Source organism: Xenopus tropicalis, chromosome 7 (genome assembly GCF_000004195.4).
Source record: "Xenopus tropicalis strain Nigerian chromosome 7, UCB_Xtro_10.0, whole genome shotgun sequence".
Lineage (NCBI taxonomy): Eukaryota > Metazoa > Chordata > Amphibia > Anura > Pipidae > Xenopus > Xenopus tropicalis.
This window is the reverse complement of record NC_030683.2, coordinates 54784094-54808058: the sequence shown is the minus strand read 5'-3', so window position 1 is coordinate 54808058 and position 23965 is coordinate 54784094. Positions and strand designations below refer to the sequence as shown.

Sequence of the window (23965 nt, the reverse complement as noted above, 5' to 3'; positions counted from 1 at the left end):
CAGGGCTATTTAATGAATGATATGAAGATCACTAATAGTGTTAGAGATGAGCTTTTCACGACCTACGGACTGGTGTTGGCAGTGGCTTCCTAAACCTGTTTAGCTGCTAAATAATATAACTTTCTAAATCCGGAACATGCGCACTGTTGTAGGCTGACAGACATCCGTTTGGTAATCATCAAATTTTTAAACATGCGCAAATGCAGACTAAAGGAAAGAAAAGAAAAGGGAAACTTGTTTTTGCAAGTACTGCGCTGGTCCAGTTATTGAAATGTAGTTGCCACAAACCCTCAAATAAACCCTGCACACCAGAAAAAAATATTTTTCAGGAAGGTACTATAGTTAAAAAGACATTTTTATTTATCAGGTCATTATGCAGCAACAATATTACATTTTTTTTAAAACAACATAATATCCATCAGTAAACAAATCAATACACACCACCGAGTGAAAAAACTGAAAAAAGATATGAAGGCAGATACTCTAGATGAGAGAATACCCCAACATTGCGGCTCAAATGCCTTTGTCAAGGGAGCTCTAGTGTCCATAGTGTAGTACACAGTTTATAAACCTTGTATGGCGCCACAAAATTACTGTACGAGTGCACGCTCTCCTCTGCTTCGATACTGTGACGTCACTTCCACATACATCACTTCTGCGAACATTACATTAGATTACATTACATTTGTTCCCGCAATGTTGCGCCCTATATACTATATGTCATCACGTAATTGTGCACGATGTGCATACACGTAAATGCGAACGCACCTTATGCTCTTACGTGCATATATTATTTACAGCGTTGCTAAGCAACCAGCTTTCCTAAGCCCCTCCACTATTATAAATATTGAAATGTAGTTGGCCAGAAAAGAAAAGCTGTTTAGGCGCTCAGTCCCTGCCCCAGTGAAGCTTAAGCATACAACCTCTGTCACAGTCAGCCACACACTATGGGGCCCATTCATTAATGCATGATTAAGAAAAATTTGTATTTTTTCTAAGTTTGAGAACTTTTCGTATTGACCACGATAATATCATTAAAATAGTACGACTTTTTCGTTAAATTCCACAAAAAAAGTCATATTTTTCACAAAGACTATGACCATTTCGGAATTCATTCAAGCTTTGATGTCGTGACTTTCTTTTGGCCAGGTTGGAGCTGTAGAGTGCCATTGAGTCCTATGGAAGGCTTCCAAAATCATGCATTGAAGTTTCAAAGCCAGAAAGGTTTTCGAGCCGTTTGCGATCATTCGGATATGAAAATTTCGGATCGCAACCACAATTTTTGCACATCAGAAATTATTGTGGTTACCCCCAATTTTTTCCAATCGTGCTTTTAATTGGCAAAAATTTGTGGTTTAATGAATGGGCCCCTATGTCAGCGATCAGGAAAAAATTAACCTGCCTGTATATTATTTAAAAGTATCAAGATCTTGTTCAGTACATCTAAGTCTGTACATGCACATTTACTGTATATATGTGCACTGGGGGTTGAGGTTGAACTTAATGGACTTTCCTTTTTCAACTAAAATCAGCAATGTATAGTTAGTAAATGCGCACAAACCAGGCAAGTGCTGCGTGTGCTTTCCCTCCAGCAATTCCCTTTATCACTGGTGGGAAAGCATTTTTAAAGAGGTTTGTCACCCGTGGTAGCCAAGATTTAATCGTAGGTGACAATTCTACCCGTGCCATTACCCTTATAAGCAATGGACCCTTCAATTAGCTGACTTTCAGCATTGTTTTAGGAGCCAGATAGAGAATGTAAATAGCCAGACAGAAACTAGTTTTTATAGAAATTACATCTTCAACCTCCTTTCCAGCCTGCCAGCCTCATATTAGTATCTCTCTCATGTGACCTGTGCTCGGATAAACTTCAGTCACACTTTACTGCTGAGATGCAAGTTGGAGTGATATCATCCCCCTCCCAGTAGTTAATCAGCAGAACAATAGGAGGGTAGCAAGATCGCAGTTCCCAGTAGATATCAGAATACCACTCAGTCCGGCTTGGAACTCCTTCAGTTACATGGGAGTATGAGAAACAATAGGTTACCTGAAAGCAGTTCTTATGTGTAGCACTGGCTCCTTCTGAAAGGTCAGAATCAGTCACAATGCACTGAGGTAGCTGCCTACACACCAACATTACAACTAAAAATAAATACATTTGTTGTTTCAAACATATATTTATATGTTTTAAACATATTTATTTATTAGGAATTCTCTTCCTGAATCAGTCATACTGGCTTATAGATAGCTTTAAGAAAGGGTTGGGTGGCTTTTTAGCAAGTGAGGGAATACAGAGTCCAGCACAGTTTGACTTTAGCTCTGGGATTGCTACCACATTTACATAATTAACCCTTTTTTACTCAAACCAGCCAAGTTTTGTTTTAAAATTATCTAAGTGAGTATGCCACACTTGCTGTGAATTAAATATTGGTCCAAATAAACATTTTATATTGTGAAAGCAAGATGGCTATGAAAGGGCTGATAAGCATGTACAGCAGAATAACAGGGCAGATAAGGGTTAATGTTTGGCTCAGTATTTATTCATATATATAATTTATTTATTTTTATTGTTATAGTTAAATTTAGCGCAACATTTATGTTAATATATATGTTCTGAGGTCATCACACATAACAGTTGCACTGCATTTAACATCCATATGTTCTGTGGGTATAACACATAAGCTTGCCATTGAAATTATCTTGTGTTTTGTTTTGGAGACATGGAACTGAATTTATCCCACTTTGTTTTGTTGAGAACTAATACATAAAATTGTCAAAGCATTAATCCTGCCAAATGCACACTAATATTCCACTGCCTCTTATTTTATGTAATAATATTGAGGTGCCAGTACCTACTGTGTCTTACTGAGGCTATAGTGTCAGTACTCACTCCCTTTCACTGTGTATAATGTGCCTGTGGTGTCAGCATACCTCCCTAATGTACTATCCTCAAGACAGTCCCAATTTTTGTTGCCCAGTCATGGTCTTGGGTTACCCCTTAAAAGTCATGTTTTTCAACCAGCCTGTCAGTCTTGTGAGATGTAACTGTGATATCACTCCCACATTATATTAAGCACAACCACCTGGAGACTAAATGATGGGGTTCAATGTTGTTTTGGCCTATCTCTGCCTCAGCTAGCAGTTAGGCAGGTTTTATTTAGACCAAAATATTGTACCAAAATGACCATAGTGTCTTTTTTAAACCTTAATTAATTTTAGCTTAGTTTAGATTGTAAGCTCTTGTGCTGGAAAAATATTTTAAAACCTGTTTTGTAAAAGCGCTGACAAACGATTATTTTTATGTCTTTGGTAATTTACTTTAAATATAGACTTCCAATATATATATATATATATATATATATATATATATATATAATATTTATTTTTTTTTTTTTTTAGATATCATACATAGGAAAAGACTGTACAAAGATTCCAAGTTTTCTTTCAAGGAAGTATGGACATCTGGCAAAAAGACTTGACCTGAGTTTCAATTTGTTAAGGTTTGTGGTATTTTTAACTGTTGGCAGAGGTTTCCCTTATTATTCGTAATTTATGATATGATGCATTTTTAGGAAAAATAAATTAAAATAATATAAATTATTCTTTGCTATTTAACGCTAATATAAAGACAGTATGCTATCATGTATTAATTCTATTGCATTCTTATATTTATGTGTTCACTTCTAAATCACTAATATTTTATAAGCACCTGCATTCAGTGATATTAATAAGCAATCCTGGTTACAATATGAGGCTAGGTGTAGTATGTCAATCAAGTTACAGTGTACATCCAACATATTATTTCTAAACATATGACTAAATGTTAGAATGCATCACCAGCAAACTCTCCTCTTAGCTCCAGCTGGCTGACTCTTTCATTTGGTATTAGGAGAGCAGTTTTTGTTATAGCCTGCAGTGTGTCATTCTGTGCATGGTAAACAATAATAAACATTAATTTAAATTCATAATGTTTCATTAAAGGTAAGCATTAAATGAAATTGAAAATTGAAAATGTAAAATTTCTCAGAGAACTCTTCTAAGCACTTTTGCAATTTATATTATTAATATTTTTGTTTAAAATCTTTTAAACTGCCACTTTCTGTCAAAGGGGGAACAAGTGTCCTGAACAAATGGTCTCTTAGCTTAGTAAGAAGTTAGTTATAGAATCATCCTGGCACATACACTGGAGTACTACTGAACCACAGAATGCATAGCTCTTTTAAAGGAGACATTTTATATAAAGTTCATATTCAGTTATAATATTCATCCTCCCACAAATGTGAAATGATGCAGAAAGAAAGATGTTTTAAAGCATTTTACCTCCTAAAGCTGTCAGTATTTTAGAGCTTCATAGATAACCTCTCAAGTCAGAAGCCAGATTGAAATGAAAAATGGGAGTGTCCCTTCAGTCTCACGGTCTCAGTGGTCACGATGCTGACTGACAGGCTTTACTCAGCAGTAGCAGGGAAAAACCCCTCCCAGTTTCCTCCTTCTGTGTCTCTCTGCTTGTGCTGCTGCCAGTAGGGGGAGGAGCCAGCAGATCAGGAATGGACTGCCTGTGACATCGCAAAGCCCCGCCCACTTTAAGTAGCTGCAGCCCTGTTACTGAAGTCTATCAGGGCCTGCTGCCCCAGCCACATACTGAAGAGTTTAACCCGGAAGCTTGCAAAAGGGCTGGGTAGAGCACAGTTTTCAAGCAGTTATGGACATATTTGAACCCAAAGGTATTAAAATAAAAGCCCTTATTTCTATTTTACATTTTTTGACATGATTTAGTGCATTGTAGAAATTTATGGTATATGTCCCTTTTAAAGATGGCTGACTTCCAGGCTGCTCCAGTCCATGTTACTGTCCATGGTACTGTACAATAATTAGTAACACAGAAACTGATGTTAAACCTGCTTTACTGCTGGTTGCCTCAGAGGGAGAAAACAATTCCTTTCTGACATGAAAAGGGCAAACGTGCCAGTGCTTTGATTAACTTTGTAATAAGAATTAATTTTAGTAACATTAGTATTTTTTCACTTTCCAAAAGCCAACCATGTCTTTTAGACTATTTTAGTTATGTTAATGCTTTTTTCTGTCAGCCAAGAATATTGATATTGGACAGTCCTCACAGTCACCTAAATGCTTGGTCTTCCATATGCTAGCAGCGTCTAATCGACTACACATTTGTAGGCAAGTTTTAATAGCAGCATGAAATTATTTTACATTTGCTTTTCAGTATGTTGTATCTCTTCCACTGTACTATCTTGGCAAGAACCAAGAAAATTATTTTAGGATGGCTTGTTTGTGGATAATCTTACCACAAAGTAATGCAGGGAAGACTCTTCCTCTCCCCAAGGATTCAGAAGTTCAGGGTTAGACATGCCAATTTTACACACTTAATTACAAGATCACACAACTAATTGAACTAGAATTGCAGGAATGCAATTGAATGCAATGAAAACCTGTTTTCTCAGGCAAGGAGTGACAGGGTAAAATTGAGAGACAAGAATAACTTTGACCACAAATTATTCCCCACTGTCCACCTAAATAGGGGCTTTGAGGGTCTGAATACTAAATATTAAACTTACTCTGGGTAACAGGCTTGAGTAAAGCAACATGAAAAACTGGGCGAATTTTCATGTTTGGTGGTAACTTTAAGCATTTGGTATTAATATAATCTTAGCTTAAATAGATAAGGGGCCCATAAATTAAAAGTTCAGTTCAGAGGGACTACCAAAAGTTCCTTTTGGTGGAAAACCACGCCTTGTCCCCTACTGGAAAGGATTGGGCAGGACTCTTTTGGATCAAATCATCTTTTAGCTGATAAGCATTATTCAAAAGCAAAAGTTCCTCCAGTCGGAAGATAAAGAGAAACACAAAGGTATCAAGGTGGGTTTCAGGCCGTTTCGCACATCACTAGCATCAATTGCAGAAAAGAGGGTTGACAACCAGTATAGCAAAAAAGGCAGTCTTGAGCAGGGACTTCAAAAAGATTCTTTCCAATCCTGATTAAGGAGGCCAACAAGTAAGTTAACCCCTGTCCTAACTGGCCAACCTGACACAATTAGTTTCACAATAGGTCTGGTTCTTTTTCCCAGTTCCACACGAAGACCCATTCCACACAAATTCCTCAGTACAATGGTACAGAGTCCACCTTTACCTCAACACCTTACTGCCTTCGCACATCACTAGCACATCACTAGCATCAATTGCAGAAAAGAGGGAAGACCCATTCCACACAAATTCCTCAGTACAATGGTACAGAGTCCACCTTTACCTCAACACCTTACTGCCTTCGCACATCACTTCGCACATCACTAGCATCAATTGCAGAAAAGAGGGTTGACAACCAGTATAGCAAAAAAGGCAGTCTTGAGCAGGGACTTCAAAAAGATTCTTTCCAATCCTGATTAAGGAGGCCAACAAGTAAGTTAACCCCTGTCCTAACTGGCCAACCTGACACAATTAGTTTCACAATAGGTCTGGTTCTTTTTCCCAGTTCCACACGAAGACCCATTCCACACAAATTCCTCAGTACAATGGTACAGAGTCCACCTTTACCTCAACACCTTACTGCCTTAACAGCATTTATTGAACCTTTGCAATAGTGGTGGCAATAAGACAGTGAAGGTTACGTTTTATTAAATTATGGAATGGGCTATCTTCGCAATTAGTTTCAGCCTACTGGGTTGGGATAGCCTCCTCTTTTGCTGATGCCACAAGGGGCTGACCTTAACCTGCATCAAAAACAGAGGTGAGAATCAGCCCCTACAGTGATATCAGCCTTTTTTCTTGCTTGCACCTGGAACCATTGTGTCAATCTGGGTGCAGGCACATGCGCCATATATTGGCTCTAAAATGCTAACACTCACATTTCAGTGCTGATATCTGCCATGAATGCCTGCACCCGGGTCGACGCAATGGTTCTGGGAGCAGGCAAGGAAGAAGGCTGATGCCAGCATAGAGACTGATTCTTGACCTGCATTCTTCCTTAGGCTAAAGCACATGGGGCTGTTTTTTGGCCTGCATATAAGTGCAGGCCAAAAAACAGCTCCTCCTGTATTGTGTCTGCACAGGAGCCACTGTGTCAGCAACAAAGTGCCTCCTCATTCTCGCATTTCAAAGCTAAAATCCCCTTTGTGTGTCTGCACAGCCTTAGAATTCTTCTTAGGGCTGTGACACACGGGGAGATTCGTTGGCGCGCGACAAATCTCCCTTGTCGTGGGCGAATAATCTCCCCAAAATGCCATCCCACTGGCAATGGAACAGTCTAGATTTCTTTGAGTGTCTCTGCTGATACCCACATCTGAGGAGGCTCTTGCTTATAAAATGGCTTCTGAAAGCATCATCTGAAGGGGCAAAAGTTACTAAGACTAAGGGGCAAAATTAAAATGATCTAAGACCTGGTATACTACATCTGGAGAACCTTAATTTATTGATGAAAAGGACTACCACAATTCCCAATTAAAATTGACATGACATTAAAATTTCTAAAATTCTGATTTTTTTTTTTTTATTGATTTTAGGACTCACAACATTGTTAGCTCAACAAGTAGCTTCTTAGTCAGATATCCAAACAATCAAGGGCCATAAGGCTCCATTACTGCTATCCAATTCCCAAGCAACATCTAAACCAGGTGTTTAAAACCAGGTGTTGAAAATTTATTTATGAAAATAAATTGAAACCCATTTGAAACCCAAGCTTTAATTGACATGCAATTATTGGCATGGTTGCCTTCCTGGTGGCAATCTCCTTAGCAAAAAGGATATCTGAGATGGGGTACTATGTCACAAAGCCCATTTCAGCATTTTCCAAAAGGACAGGGTGGTACTACACACATTTGCTTCTTAAAGTTACCCCCAGCTTTCACCTGAACCAGTGTCCCAAACCAATGGCAAGGTTAAAGTTCTACATTCACAGAACATGTAAAGCAAGCATCAGGAATCTAAAATGCTCTGTGCAGCTGCTGCTAGGGAAACAAGGATCTCCAAAGCCTTTATTGGAAAATTTTGAAAAACTCATGATGTTTGGTCTAACAGAGAAGAGGTCACTTCTTGGGTGCTGCTGAGATGCTTGAGCAGATGGGACAAGTAAAGCAGTCACACAACCCTTTAGACAAGTGCTGTCCAACTTCTGTATTACTGAGGGCCGGAATGTTTTTGTCCTACATTCTGGAGGGCTGATAATGGAAGTTAATTTTGACCACTACCTTTTAACCACACCCACTTTAGTCCACATCCATGTGTCACACCAAAATGAAAAATGGTTGGTGGTCACTACTGGGATGTCCCCCATCAAGTCATACGTATGTGAAAAAGTTAATAAACCAAAGTCATATTAAGCCATACCCTAAAATCCATATGGCTCCTTCTCCCCCTGTGTATAGCATGGCAACTTCCAACACATAATTATTAGGGCAGACAGAGTATTTGACACACGGGGGCATAGAGCAGGCAGAGTATGGCACACAGTCGGCATAGGGTGGGTATGGCTCACACAGGCAGCAAAGATCTGAGGAGAGATAATGGGTGAGTGCAGAGGATATCTTGTTTCTGTTTATAGGAATTTTGTGGTAACAGTCTCATTGTATTCCCCCTTATGGTTTACAATTTAGTGGTGAGCACAACTTTTCCTTTTTTTAGCACACAAAGGCACCATAGGGCAGGCAGAATATGGCACACACTCTGGCAGGGTAGTCTAACGTGTGCACAAAGTAGAGATTTAAACAGGCTGGCATGTGTAAACAATGGAGGGTCTTACAGGTTTGAATAATGGAGGATCACAGTCGTACACAACACAGGGCCTAACAGGTTTGAATGCAGGAAATAAACTCTAAGAATGAATATGGCAAAAATTATATATACAGTATTTTATTTACCCTACTTATAATCCATTAAATAAACAGCTCAGTGTAAAAGGAAACTGGGTAATATGGATAGACTGCAAAACAAAGCATATTTGTAATATATTTAGTTACGCAAAAATGTTTTCAGTATAGTTAGTAATGTAATCTATAAAGCCTGGAGTGACCAGATGTCTGACATAATAGCCAGAACTCTATTTCCTGCTTTCAGCTCTCTAACCTCTTAGTTAGTCAGTGACTTTAGAGGGGGTGATATGGGACATAACTGTTAAGTAAGTTTGTGAGCATGCAGGTCAGATTAAATTGCAAACTAACTGAACAGTTATGTCCCATATGCCCCCCCTTAAGTCACTGATCGGTTACTGACTGCTAACAGCTTAGAGAGCTATAAAGGAGGAAGTAGAGTTCTGGTTGTTATGTTAGACATCTGCCCACTCCAGGCTTTATAGACTACATTACTAACTATATTGAAAACATTTTTTATTTTGTGCTTCTATCTATTTTGCCCATTTTAATTTTTACACTGGACTGCTCCTTTAAGAATCTCCTTTCCCTTCATTCCCTGCTGGTTCTCCAGCCCCTAGGCTACAAGCAGAGGTGGGGACGTGTGGCCCCTGGAGCACAATCGACCAGGGGCCCCTAGGCAGAAGCAGACAAAGAAGCATTACTGGTCCCTTCAATACGGAAAGAAAAAGTGTAACATCCATTTAGAAATGTAGTATAATGTCTAGTCTGAAATTATGGACTAATCAAGAGAGTAGTTAAGGGGCAAGTGCAGAATGAGGTGCGGTGTTGTCTCTTAAAAGTCGGAAATGCATATTTATCAGTGTGGATTGCTGTTATTAATGTAGCTGTCAGACAGAAACACATTTTCTACATTAAATCCATTTAGAATGTGCATTATTTGGCCTAGAATGCCATGAGGACATCAAAGTCCCTTTAGGCATAAGAGCACAGTGCCCTGCTGTGGAAGCAGAAGGAGGCTTGATCAATAAACTTGACATGTTAATGCAGAGCAAATAGGAAAAAAAAAAAAAGATTTTTTTGACAAGACATGAAAAATCACCTTGTGGCAGCTGGCAGGCTCAAGCGGTAACTGCACAGACTGTGGCAACGTTGATGTGACAAGCAAAAAGGAGAGATGATGGTTATAAGTTGGTTTTGTTTCAAACTTCTTTCTTGACCTGTCACGTCTTGAAGGTGTTTGAATGGTCTTTTTTGTCATGTGAAAATTGTAGTCTTGGGTAGTTATAGTGCAGTTATGTCTCTCCAATTGTAACTGCTGTGGTTTTAATTGATTCACTTTAGCTGTTAAAACTGTCAAGCATTTATAATCCCTAAGTTCTATAGATACAGCAATGGTATGTCATGCTTCAATGTGCAGTTATCAGAAAATTAATATCCTTAATGAACTGGTGCTTTCAAGCTAACAGGGCGGAAAATCCAACTTACCCTTTTCAATTGCTAATAGCATAGCAGCCTCCCCCTTCCCTTTATTTAGTTTAGAGAACAGCTCTTCAACAGCCAGCTTCTTTGATGCCCGACAAAATGCCTGCTTAGCTGTGGGTACATAGTGTGATCAATTACAATAAATATAGTAATTACACAGGAGTTTGTAATTAACATAATTGCAGTCAATTACTACAAATACAGTGAACTGCTAAATAAATGAAAAGGGAAGAATTAGCAAGCTAACTGAATTATTCCTATAACATCTTTTGCATTTTCTATAGGTCGGCCACTGGGTTTTTAACTTTAGCTTTAGAGAATAATTATGTCATATTTCTGATGGTAAGATATTTGCAATACTGTTTGGCTAAAATACAAAAAAAATATGCCTTTTGTAATGTATTATAACAGTATATTTAAAATTGCACATTACAACTATGTATTTAGTTTTTAAAAATGCATATCACAAACCTGGTTGTATGCCATGCGATTGTAACCATATGAGTTTACACATTTTTTCTAGGTATTGTCAGACACATATTTTTCCTTTTTTTGTGAGATGTGTCCTGTTTCTGCCATTTTTAACAAGCATGACAAAAATAGTAGACACAGAACTGAAGGCATTGCAATATAAGGAGTAGGACTGGGGCCTATATCGGCATGTGATTTTATGCTAAACTTAAAAAAAAAAAGATTGCCTGTGTGCATACTGATTAGTTTTAGAGTGTGCTGGCAGAAGTTGTATAGATCTGCAGGAATCAGGCGTTCTGTAAAGTGTTTTTTTCTTTTTACTTTCATCCACTGTAACCTTGCAGTTGTGGATGAATGATTTTTTAAATTTTTGATTGCATAAGTAAAAAGCAACATAACTAAGAGATACCATTTATGTTTTTTCATTATCCTGAGGAATTTGGCAGCATCTTCTTATTTAACCAGAATGCTCTTTTTTTGTGTGTGTTATTGTTCTTTACCTAGTGATCAAGCAACAAGTTGCATTGGATACCCACATTTATAATATATTTTCTACCAAACCTTAATCTATATAAGCCATATGTACTTATAGAGATGTTCCCTGAGATGAGCTGGTATCCTGCATATTATGTCTATTAATATAATCTTGGTTAAAGGACAAGGAAAGTCAAAATCTATTAAGCACACTATTAAATAGTACTACTATTGGTATGTAAAATCGCTATATTTGTAGCTTGCCTAATGAAAGATTTACAGAGATACACATACTAGAACCTACATACTTGTTTCAGTGAACGGCGCTGCCATCTTGTCCAGCATGTCTGTATGGGCACCCCCGCTCTTGTCCTGCTTGTGTCCTAGTGTTGTCACCTTGTCAGAACCAAACCCCCCCCCCTCGCATCCTCTCATCGGGAACCCCCACTCCTGTCTTATCCAACTCGCCGCTTGTCAGCACCACCCCCGCGCACCCCGATTGCCTTTCAGTGAACGGCGCCACCGTCGGTTTCTTTCATTGAAAGGTGCCTCTCCCCCCCCAGCACTTGCCTGTCGGCTGCGTCCACCATCCGCTCCGCTCCCGTCACCCCCTCACTGCTTGCCTCTCCCCCCACCAGCACCTGGGTCTGAAGCTGCTGCTGCATACACTGTTTGTAAGGGTGGCGGTTGCCATGGCAACCAGACGCTAGGGGGAGCGTTCCTGTTTGTGCGCATGCGCCGCCTACAGTCCAAGTCCCCTAGTCAGTGCAGGAGCGTTGCATTATGGGAATCTTCTCTACCCAGCTCAGCGTTTTTTCTCCATGTTTGGCTTCAGATCTTCTGAACAGGTGAAATATGGGGAGACTTAAGGGCACTATTGAGACAACTGAAGGTATGCCTGCATTTTGAGATTAACTCTTTACTAGCCTTTTCTTCTCCTTTAATGTTTTGTTTTCATACATGTGTATCCAAGCTGCTTGTAAGAGTGGGAGTGACTAAAGGCTTAGTATAAATAACCATTTTTATACACATTGTACTGACAAAAGTGACCTGTTTATTGAACAGGTACACAAATATGAAGACTTCAGAGTTTTAACAGGGTTCTTTTTTTACAGGGTTGAGGTGAAAGTAGAAGAGCTAACCCTCTAGTATACAGAGAGCAGATCATTTGAAGTTTCATACTAAACATAACAGTGGAAAGGAGGAGGACTTGTTAAAATAAGTGCAAAGAGCAGTCTTTTTAAGTGTTTCTGTGTATTAATGTTGGGGAAAGTCTATACAAAAATTATCTTGTTTTTAGGGCACATTTTTTCATTGTATTCCTTCTTATTCTTTTACAGTATTGTGGAAGATAAAAGGTTCCTTTCTTAAAGGTAATAGAATCTCCATCACTTAGTGGAGGTGCCATTGACAGCCAAAAGCTATTGCTCTGTGGGGCCACAGTTTTATTGTTGTCTTTACTTTCTCTACTCTCTACTCTCTACTTTACTTTTTTTACTCATCTTTCTATTCAGATACTCTTCTATTCTTAGTCCAGTCTCTCATTCAAACCACTGGCTTGTTGCTAGTATAAAGTGGACCATAGCAACCAGATTACTGCTAAAATTCCAAACAGGATAGCTGCTGAACAAAAATTTAAATTATTAAAAAACACAAAAAAATAAGGTTACAAATCGGCTCAGAATATCATGCTACATCATACAAAGATAATTTAAAGTTAAACCACACCTAGATCCTAGATGAATAGATGCCTTACATTTTAGATGTAAATCCATATAGACTGACTGGATATTGGTCTGTCACCAAACCACCGAACTACTGACGTAACAGAGCTGTGAACAAATTGAAGCAATATAGTGGGAAGATTGAGGATGGGCTTTTAACCTGCCTGGCATATTAATTAAATGTTGCTGGCTGGACAGGGTTTTCTCGCCAAGAAGTTATTGTGATTTTGAGCTGTATTACTAATTTAAATTCATCTACAATATCCAAAATGGGATAGGTAAAATGTATGATTACTATATTATGTTACATAGTTAAATACTTCATAGGGTTGAAAAAAACCCATCAAGTCCATCAAGTTCTTCCAAGTAACCCAGAACACACAAACCTATACTGACCTATCTATACACTAACATACATGAACTATATGTACCAACATCAATACTAACTGTAGATTTTAGTATCACAATAGCCTTGGATATTATGCTTTTTCAAGAAATCATCCAAGCCCCTCTTAAAGGCATTAACAGAATCTGGCATCACAACATCACTAGGAAAGGCATTCAGCATTCTTCACTGCCCTCACTGTGAAAAACCACCTACGCTGCTTCAAATGAAAGTTCCGTTCCTCTAATCTAAAGGGGTTGCACTGGTGCGCTGATTGTCCCCGATCTGCCTATAATACCCTCCAATGTACTTGTACAGAGTACTTTTTTCCAGAGAAAACAACCCCAACCATGACAACCTTCTAACGTCATAGTTTAAATCTTTCATCCCCTTTACCAGTTTAGTTGCATGTCTCTGCACTCTTTCCAGCTCATTAATATCCTTCTTAAGGATTGGAGCCCAAAACTGCACTGCATACTCAAAATGAGGCCTTACCAGAGACCTATAAAGAGGCAAAATTATGTTCTCATCCCTTGAGTCAATGCCCTTCTTAAGGTCATTAATAAACAAGTTATAAAGCAAAGGACCAAGGACTGACCCCTGCGGTACTCCACTAACAACACTGGCCCAATTAGAAAATGTTCCATTTACCACCAGTCTTTGTAATCTATCCTTCAGCCAGTTCTGTCCACTTTAAGATGACCAAACCCGCGCCAAAGTATAATTGTCCCTTCAATTCTATGATAAAAAACCTGTGAAAGGTAAAAAAAGGGAAACAGAAAAAACACCTTAGGCCCACCCTAAACAATCCACAAAACAGTATTATAGTGAATAATAAAGTGAATAAAAAAGTGAATAATTGTTAGATTAGTCCCAAAATAGTGAGCCGCCTTCCTCTACCTAATCCCAATTAAGACACACTAATATAAATCTCCAAAGAGTTGGCGCTCCTCTCATATTCAAAGTGAACACAATTGTCTGTGTTTTAAATAAAATTCATTTTTATTCTATATTGCAGCACAATCAGTGAAGTACATCAATAAAAATAAAAATATCTGTGGTTTACTAAATACATATATATACACAAATCACTTAAAGAACATGGAAAGGCAAAGTCACTTGGGGGTGCCAAAATGTTAGGCACTCCCAAGTGACTTAAATCGCCTACCTTTTACCCCGGGCTGGTGCCCCTGTTGGGAGAGAACAGCACCAGCCCGGGGTACCTGCAGTGCTTCCTTCTTCCTGGTTTGCGAGCGCACGCATGCGCAGTAGAGTGAAAAGCCAAACAGAGAAGTCGGCTTTTCACTCTACTGTGCATGCGCCTATCGTATAGTCGCAGCTAAAGGAAGCAGGAAGGAGGAAGCGCATCGCTAAAGGTACCCCGGGCTGGTGCTGTTTTCTCCTAACAGGGGCACCAGCCCGGGGTACAAGGTAAGCAATTAAAGTCACTTGGGGGTGCCTAACATTTTGGCACCCCCAAGTGACTTAGCCTTTCCTTGTCCTTTAAAAAAGGGCCAAATAGGCTATGCACACCCAATTGTGTGTATACCAGGTTCATGCAGGATATACTTTATTTTAAAATGAAGGGCAATTAAAGACTACTAAGTCCCATCCTTAGGAACAATCACTATCCGCTTACAAATGTTATGTTTTAGGCCGATATTCCTCAATTGTATCATTAACTTTCTTTGCAGTACTCTATAAAATGATTTAGCAAGTCCAAATAGATGACATCTACTGCCATTCCAGCATTGAGGTTTCTGCTCACCTCCTCATCAAACACAACTAAATTAGTCTGGCAAGATCTGTTATCCATAAAACCATGCTGGTAGAACTTATAGTATTTTGATTTTCAATGTATTCAAGTATCCTATACCTTATTACCCCTTCCAAAAGCTTTCCTACTACTGATGTCAGACTAACAGGCCTATAGTTTTCAGGCTGAGAATGGGATCCCTTTTTGAATAATGGCACAACATTAGCAGTTCGCCAGTCTCTCTGCACCATGCCAGACCTCAATGAATCCTGCAAAAATTAAGTGGATTCTTGACAAAGGACTGGGTTCTGAAACATTGGGGTTTTATAATTCATATGTGCTTTTTCTGCTTCATTTTTTAGGCTAGTTGGTGGTATGTATATTATGCATTGTAAATGTACTAGTTGTTTTGTGAATATCTACTATATAAAGAGCATTATATACTAAACATACCAGTTGCTGTTCTTTTTTTTTTTTGAGGTTTAATTAGATTTGCCTACATAAAGAAAAACCTCTGTACCCTTTTTAATCCCTCTGTCCCTCCTCGAAATGGTGTAACCATTTAAATTCCCAGCCCAGTTGCATGTTTCATCCCACCAGGTCTGAGTGATACCAATTAAATCATAATTTTCAGTGCATGCAATAGACTCCAGCTCTCCTAATTTCCCTGACAAGCTCCATGCATTAGCCAGCATTAGTGATTATTATTATTATTATTAACATTTATTTATAAAGCGCCAACATATTCCGCAGCGCTGTACAATAAATGGGTTTCATACATTGGACATACAGAGTAACATATAAAGCAATCAATAGCCAATACAAGAGGTGAAGAGGGCCCTGCCCAAAAGAGCTTGAGCGAATGTTTTTGCCAGGCTTGGATTCGCAGCGAATTTCCGCATTTCGCCATTGGCGAATCGTTTAGCAAAACTTCCCTGAAAATTTGCAGCGGAAAAAGTTGTCACAGATTTTTTTTTGTTGTGCGTCAAATTGGGCGTGGTCGCATCAAAAAGGGTGCGGTCACATCAAATCGAAGAACAAATCGAAAGTGAAGAACAAATACTTGTATGTTAAAAAAGCACCATAAGGCTAAGTGCCGCACTGGGCGGGTTCTTGGTCTGTGGATAAACACAGGCCGAGGATCTGGTCCTACTCTTGAAAAAAATGATAGTTACAGCTGTACCCGGAGCCAATGTGTTGGTCCAAGTGCAGCCACACTTAGAGGAATATGGCGTGAAACTGCATATGCGAGCAGTTTTGCAATGAATTCCACTTAGTGTGGCTGCACGGGAGCCATTGTGTTGGTTCAGGTGCAGCCACTCTAAGCAGTATTCAGGTATCAGATTCTTCATGTGTAGAGGCAGATCCTCGCTCTGCTACAGTGTAGCAATGTAGACTATAGCACAGGCAGGACCCAGCCTCAGCTATATGAAGAGCAATTGATTAGTTAAACAAAAACTAGTAGAAAAAACTCACAGCACAGCATAGCATACATCAAACATCATTTAACATTGCCATTCAATATTGGTATTTAGGAAAATACAAATTCATATGGCACTATGTATACATTCATGCACAGGGGATTACTGCATAGCAGTGAATGGCAATCACCTTGCCACACAGGACATGAAGTAATAACAAAGAAAGCCTTCCTTTACTCTATAAGCCATGTCAAACCATGGCCCCATCATCAAAATATTGAGGGAAAAACAAGATTGCAGCTTGTTACAGAAAGACAATTGCTCTGACACACAGGGCATAAAGTTTACAAAATAAAAAGAGCCTTACTTTATAAGACATGTCAAAACCATGACCACAGGTTCACAATAAGAATTGAAAAAAGATAAAAATGGCAAAAGAATTGCCTAAAAATGGTAAAAATTGGTATGGGAAGGGAGGGTAAAGGGACACCCTTATCCAGTGATCCCCAACCAGTGGCTCGGGGGCAACGTGTTGCTCACCAACCCCTTGGATGTTGCTCTCAGAGCCCCCAAACCAGGTAGCTATTTTTGAATTCCCAACTTGGTGGCAAGTTTTGGGTGAATAAAAACAAGATTTACTACCAAATAAAGCCCCTGTAAGCTGATAGTGTGCATAGAGGCTACATAATAGCCAATCTTAGCCCTTTGGCACCTCCATGAACTTTTATGGTGCTTGTGTTGCTCTCCAAGTCTTTTTACATTTGACAGTGGCTCACGAGTAAGAAGGTTAGGGACCCCTGCCCGTAGTGACAACCAAGGGGACCAAGATATTAGAGAAAACATTTAAAACTATTAATTTAATTAAATCCTTTTGTAATTAAAGTGTCCAAATAATAGATCTACCTAATCTACTCCTATTGACAAAGTCAATCAGCGTACATCCGAGGATGTCTTGTAGTCAAAAAATAAGTTTCCTAATGGAGCTCCTGTGGTTAACCATTCATTCACAAAAAAACTAAATGTTTTTCCCACTTAATATAGTACACAGTGCAGGACAAACTGTAAAATACACCAAAAATTCAGAAGTACAAGTAAGTCTGCAACAGATACTGAATTGCTTGCCACTATTTAAATAGTCAAAAGTTATGTAGCATTTTCTCCCCATATAATTGCTTAACTAATGAAAGAAGGGCAGGCCTCACCAATATATTGCTCAGGTTGCTTTATACAAAACAAATGCATTTTTAGAAAAGTTGTATAAAGATGTACAGATGTTTTAACCTTTCTATGCCAGCTTTGTTTACTCTAGCTGCATTTAGTATGTGACGGGCATAGTGTAAAAGACTGTCCTGAAGTTAGCAAAATTTATAACTTTTACATGGTTATAGATAAATAAAGGTGCACAACAGATACTCTGACCCTGCTGCTGTTCTAGGGATAATCAAGATTTAACTGTTCACATCTAAATCTTAATCCGCTCACATAACAAACTCCAGTGCAAACATAAAACAAAACAACTGACTGGCAGAAATCCTGCATGTAGAGAGACAGGATTTCTGTCTTAGTCAAATATTTTGAAAGAGTGAGTTGTAATACATCTCTTAGGCAAAGGCAGCACCCACTCAAAGAATTTATTAGACCTATCTGTCAATCAAAATCTATATAAACTGTACATAATTTTTAATTGATTTAGAAATAGTTTAGATGTATTTATAAAGTTTCTTAGTCAGTAAGATGAAGTTTTTAATACATTTTTATATTTACCGTTGTAATTTATTGACCTTGGTACGCCCTCAATCCCGTTGAAAGTCAGTTACATTGATCTAGTGTGCAGCTATATCTTTTTGATGATTTTATAAATATTTGTACCAGTATTTGTTGCAAAAAAATTGATCAAAATACATATTACAACATATTACAAAATACATATTTTCTTCTGGTGACCTTGGACTATAAACAGACCAGCAAACAGAGCATGTTCATTTAAGAATATAAAATAAATGAAGCAAGCTTTTTTTTCATACTTTTTTATTTTTCCTTCTAAAGTTTTTTTCAGGCTGAGAAAGCAGCCAGCAACTATGTTATGTTTTCCGTTTACAGATCTAACCTTTTAAACATACCTACATTTACCTGGGCTGGCAGTCGTTTTGCATTTTAATGATAAATCAAGCACGATAACTTTCATTTGAAACGAAAGTGCCTTAAATGTCTTGGGCTGTCAGAATGAGATGCTGGGAGCTTGATGAAAAGAGAACAAAGAAGATAAAGTATGAAGCCTCTATACAGTGCAAAATGAAATAAAACCTTGTACGGCCTGTCACTGGTGTCAGTTGATATTCATATCTAAAGCACATTATAGTATTACTTCAGTATGCATAGCTTACTCATCTGTCTGTTTTAATTCATTACATTCTCTTGAGTCCCATGTGTCAGTAGCCAGGGTAAAAAAAAAAAAAAGCAAAAAATAGTTGCTTCATGTATTTGAAAGCAGCAGTGAGTAATAGCTATGGACATGCTTATGCTTATATATGTGTATGTGTCTGCTGTCAGATATGTGCAAGTTTAAAATTCAATGAGTATCTGTTTTTACATTACACAGAGACTATATGAATTAAAATGAATTGTTTGTTTATATTTGGAAATGCGTTCTGGTAAGAGCTAGTAACTATACAGTGCTGACCTGCAGCCTGTTCAGCAAGGAAATGTTGATAATTCTGATATCTAAAAACACGTATAGTATTGATTAAATGGATGACCTGCTTAATGACAGAAAAAGAATGCTGTGAAACAGACAGGGCCATTGCACAACTTCAGAGATGTAAAGGTTATTGCCCCTTGACTGCAAAATCTGACGGACATGGGTACTCTTAAATTTTCACTGCCGCTCACAACCTTTCTTGCCTCACGGCTGCCTGCTCATATAAATATTTGGAAACAGAATGCAGAATGCAGGGTGGGGGTCATATGGACCCTCTGCCTCTGTGTGTTACCTGTACATAAAGAAGGATTTCAGATTTCAGGTGCCCTTAATAAAATAAAGTGCTTAAAAAAAGCTGTGCTGTTAATTATGCATGACCCTTAAATTAAACGATTTAAAGGTAAAAATAAAATTGAGGAAAAAATATTGAATTATGTAAATTATACACACATAATGAGATAAGAAAATGTATACACAGTGAAAGTAGTATGATTTACTGTCTGTACAGATCTTGGGAATTGATGCTGAAATTGAAATTCAGATTTCCCCTTGCATCCATCACAATTCTTTAGAAATAATTTTAGTGAAGAGCTGTATCAGCATATGCCTTACTGAAAATGCTATTTGTAGTGTTAATTAGCTTTATGAGTAGAACACCAGCATTTAACTTAACTAGAGATCAAGTTAACATTACAGGTTCATCTTTAGACAAGCACTAAATTGCCCTCATCCCAAAAATGTGCAGTGATCCTAATTTGCATGCATTTGAAATGAAAATAGTTTTCTTTCATGGCTTTATTTCTATTATATAGTAAGTAGAGAAAATGAAAAATCTCATAGGACGAAAAAATTATCAGATGGTGATCTTATTTTTCAAGGAGCAGCTGGTCTTCAAAAAATAAGATGTTTTATAAACTATGCGCTATGATATTATTGCTACAGTTTACCTTTTTTACCCATTCATTTGCACTAAATAATAAGGGAAGTGGGGAATTGGGTTGTAGAAGTGAATATAAGTGTTAGAAATAAAAACTGTTTGTATTCTAAAGGAGAAAAGTCTGGGATTTTTGAGAGCATATTCATTTGTAAACCTGCCCAGATATAGTCAGAAATGGATTATACTCCTTGCAGTGCTAACAAGAAAATCTCTACATACCCAGATACCTTACAACATAAAGACTGGAATATGAGTTAATTCTGAAATACAGCTCTTTGGCTGCAAATACTTAATCTTGTTTGCGTTGTTGTTTAGTTGAAAGGCATTTGGAAAAGACTTGACAAATATAAAAACTGTTTGTACCTCTCATTATTTTTCCTCTTTCTGCCTTTGGAAGCTTCAGTTGTCTAAACACGACAAAGAAACATATGTTTAGATAACTTTAATGCTAGCTCTTTATCTCTGACTTAATATGCTGTTTGTTACAGACATTTACTAAATATGTCCTGGCTGTTCTTATCGAAGTAGAAAGTGAAAAATCTCTGATATATTTATCATATAAATTCAATTTACAGAATTTCTACACAGTTTTTCTGCTCAAAAACAATCTCTTTGTCATCACATGTTCCAGACAAAAGAAAAATTAATTTTCAAAAGGAAAGCAAGCAACCTCTTCATCTCTCAGAGTTGCATTTTGTAATTTTTAGTGTTTATAAAGATACTTTCTTTTAAGTATGGGGTCAGGAATACAGATTTGTTTTTTAAGGGTCCATTTTTATAGTATTAATGTAAGGGACAGGGATCTCTCTCATCCTGTTTTTTTTTTTTTTTAAACATGGCACTTAAAGAGATACTGACACCAAAACTTAAACCATTTTTTACATCTATCATAACATTTTTTTTTTGCATGCTATTTATAATTTTGTCTCAAAAGTATTTGCCAAATGCTTTTACATTCCCTATCTGATCCCCCATGGCCCTCTATGAGGGGGCTGCCATATTTGTGCAGCAGTAGGCCATTAGCTTTAGAAGCTATAACTGACAGGCTGGGAAGGGACAGTCAGGTTGGCAAAACAGTCAGGCTGAGGGACTTCAAGTATCAATTACTTACAAAAGCAAACCTATCAGGGAAAAATGATCAACATGACCTATAGGGAACTTTTTATGTACATTCATATTTTGAAAAGTAGTTTTTAAGTGTCAGTATCACTTTAATCTCTGCAACTACATACTTCTATTTTGCACTATTTCTATATTCTAAGGATGTACAATGTGTGTATAACAGTAGGGCGATATAAGTTAAGATGCAAATATATACAAATATTAAAGTTTATTGGACTTGGGGGACTTTTTGCTAATAATTTTAAAGCAGTTTTGCTTCCCATTATAAGTGTTAATTATATGTATCAGTTCTTAATCCTAGGAGATCAACTTACTTGGTACTTGAAACATAGTACAGGTAGTATATTTTCTCACTTACTAAAAATGCTTACCCGTCTATTACCCTGTCCAGGAAATCTGGACAATTCTACCTCCTCCACGCTGCATTAATTTCTTTTTCAATTTGACCTACTATTGAAGCTGCATTGGGCAATTAAAAATACTTTTTTTAATTAGATGGCAGCATAATAATATTTGGCTTTACCCATATCACAGTAATTCATAAAGAGGTTGGTAGAATTATGTGTCATAAGGGGGGCCAAACATGCACAAATTTGGTTAGGTTGTTTGACTGCTTTTGTTCTCTGACCATTTGTTCAGTTATGGCTATTAAGGGGGAGGAGTGCAATTTTTATGGGTTGTCCTATTTTATACAACTTTTACTAAATGTATGCTGGACTGATATCTAAGTACTATGGATATTGGTTGGTCAGTCCTTGCTAATTACATAGTTATATCATTAGGTCACAGATAATCCACCGAAGCCCTGCTTGATGGTTAAAGTTAATATGCCTGACGTGTTTTGCTCAATCAGTACAGGCTTTGTTTTAAATAAATATGCGCTACATATAAAAAGTGTTTCAACTCACTAATTTTTAGCATGTTTAGTAGCATTTCAAACCCATTTTTTTAGGATTGTAAATATGTCAACTGAGAAATGTTTGTGTCTTTTATTCAAAACAATCTTTATCAACTATCAACAATCTTTAACAACTAAGTAATTAACTAAGTAATATAGCAAGTTAGAAATCTTGCTAAGGCAACAAAACAAGGTTAAAGAAGAAGAAAAGGTGCAATCCAGTGATTTTAATCACTTACCTTATTCCCTAGGCTGGTGCACCTTTTCTTCTTCTTTAACCTTGTTTTGTTGCCTTAGCAAGATTTCTAACTTGCTATATTACTTAGTTAATTACTTAGTTGTTAAAGAGGAGAAAACCACACCAGCCCGGGGTAGCTGCGAACAATCCTCTTCCTTCTTCTGTTTTTGCGCTGCTTGCACATGGGTAGTAGAGTGAGAAGCTGAACTAAAAAAAGTCGCATTTTAACTCTACTTCACGAGGCCCCGGGATTCCAAAGATAGATGAGAGAGGAAAAGGGTTGCTCGTTCCCAGCCACCCTGGGCTTGTGTGGTTTTCTCTTAAAGGACAATGAAAGGTTAATATAAATTAAAAGTAAGTCTAAAGGCATTCTTTTTAAGTACTTACTGCATATCTAAATTCCCAGATCCCTGCTTGCTTCTCTGAGATATGGTGCTGGCAGCCTACAGCAGTGTGAAGACTACAGTGACATCACTGAAATCTCTCTGTCCTTCCTGTAGCTGCCAGCGGCAGCCTTCCTTCCTCTGAGCATGTGTGTAACTTGATCCTGTCTCCTGTTCTGACCTACACATACCCACCAGCCAATCAGAAGTGAATCTGGCAGAGGGGAGGGGGGGGGAGGGAATGATATGTGTAGTATGAAGCAAGAAGGGAAAGGAAGGGAGAATACCTTTTTAGAGATGGCTGCCTGTTCTAGAAAATGTGAAGTAAGTGTGACTGAGTAAATATTTGATTAGTGAGCCAAAAGTGTGGCATTTTCACTAAACAATAGGAGGACTATTGGGCAGTATGCTTTTTCAATTTTGACTTGCATTCTCCTTTAACAGGAGCACCAACTGAGGGAAAAGGTAAGTGATTACAATCCTTCTCCTTTAAGAAGCTTGCTAGGGATAAGAAGCACAAGACCTGAACGCAGGGCCGAAACTAGGGGTAGGCAGAATGTAGGGGGCGCCAGGCAGGCACCTCTTCTTTCACCTACCACTAGTTCTGGGCCCATTACCCTCACTACAGTTCCCCTACCAGCGGCACAGCAACCCCAGCCTTGTGCGCACCACGCCTACCAGGTGGCCTAGGGAGCCCGGTCAGCTTGGCCCGGCACAGCCTGAAAATGTGGAAAAAGGCATGGTACACTGATGCATGCATGTTTGAAATTTTCAGATAATTGTGAGTTTTACTACTTAGTTGACTTGGTGAGAAAATTAATGCAGCGTGGAGGAGGTAGAATTGTCCAGATTTCCTGGACAGGGTAATAGACGGGTAACTGTTTTGTTATGTTCTGTGTCACTCACTCACTATGTTCTGTGTCACTCACTCAGCACCTGACAGGAAATCCACCTCACCTTGCTATTGCCGAATACAGTAGCACGCCATAGCCGCACCCCCCCATGTGTACTCAGGCGGTCGCCCAATCGAGTACACGTGGGGGGGGGTGCCGGTAGCTGTAGCTCGACTCTGTAATGTGCCGGTAGCTGCAGCTCGCCCCGTGCATGCGCTCGCGTCCACCCCGAGGCTTTCGTCAAGTCATGCCTGAGAAGTGATA

The 23965-nt window shown here is 38.3% G+C and overlaps 1 protein-coding gene across 3 annotated transcripts in view; it reads left to right on the top strand.

The window, feature by feature from the left end:
• Nucleotides 1-23965, top strand: part of lrmda (leucine rich melanocyte differentiation associated) — a 511201-nt gene that overhangs the window by 387 nt on the left and 486849 nt on the right. For all 3 annotated transcript variants that reach the window (XM_031905730.1, XM_031905731.1, XM_031905729.1), the window contains exon 2: nt 3400-3500. In XM_031905730.1, the coding sequence (XP_031761590.1) occupies nt 3400-3500 (101 nt within the window). The remainder of the gene's footprint in view (nt 1-3399; nt 3501-23965) is intronic.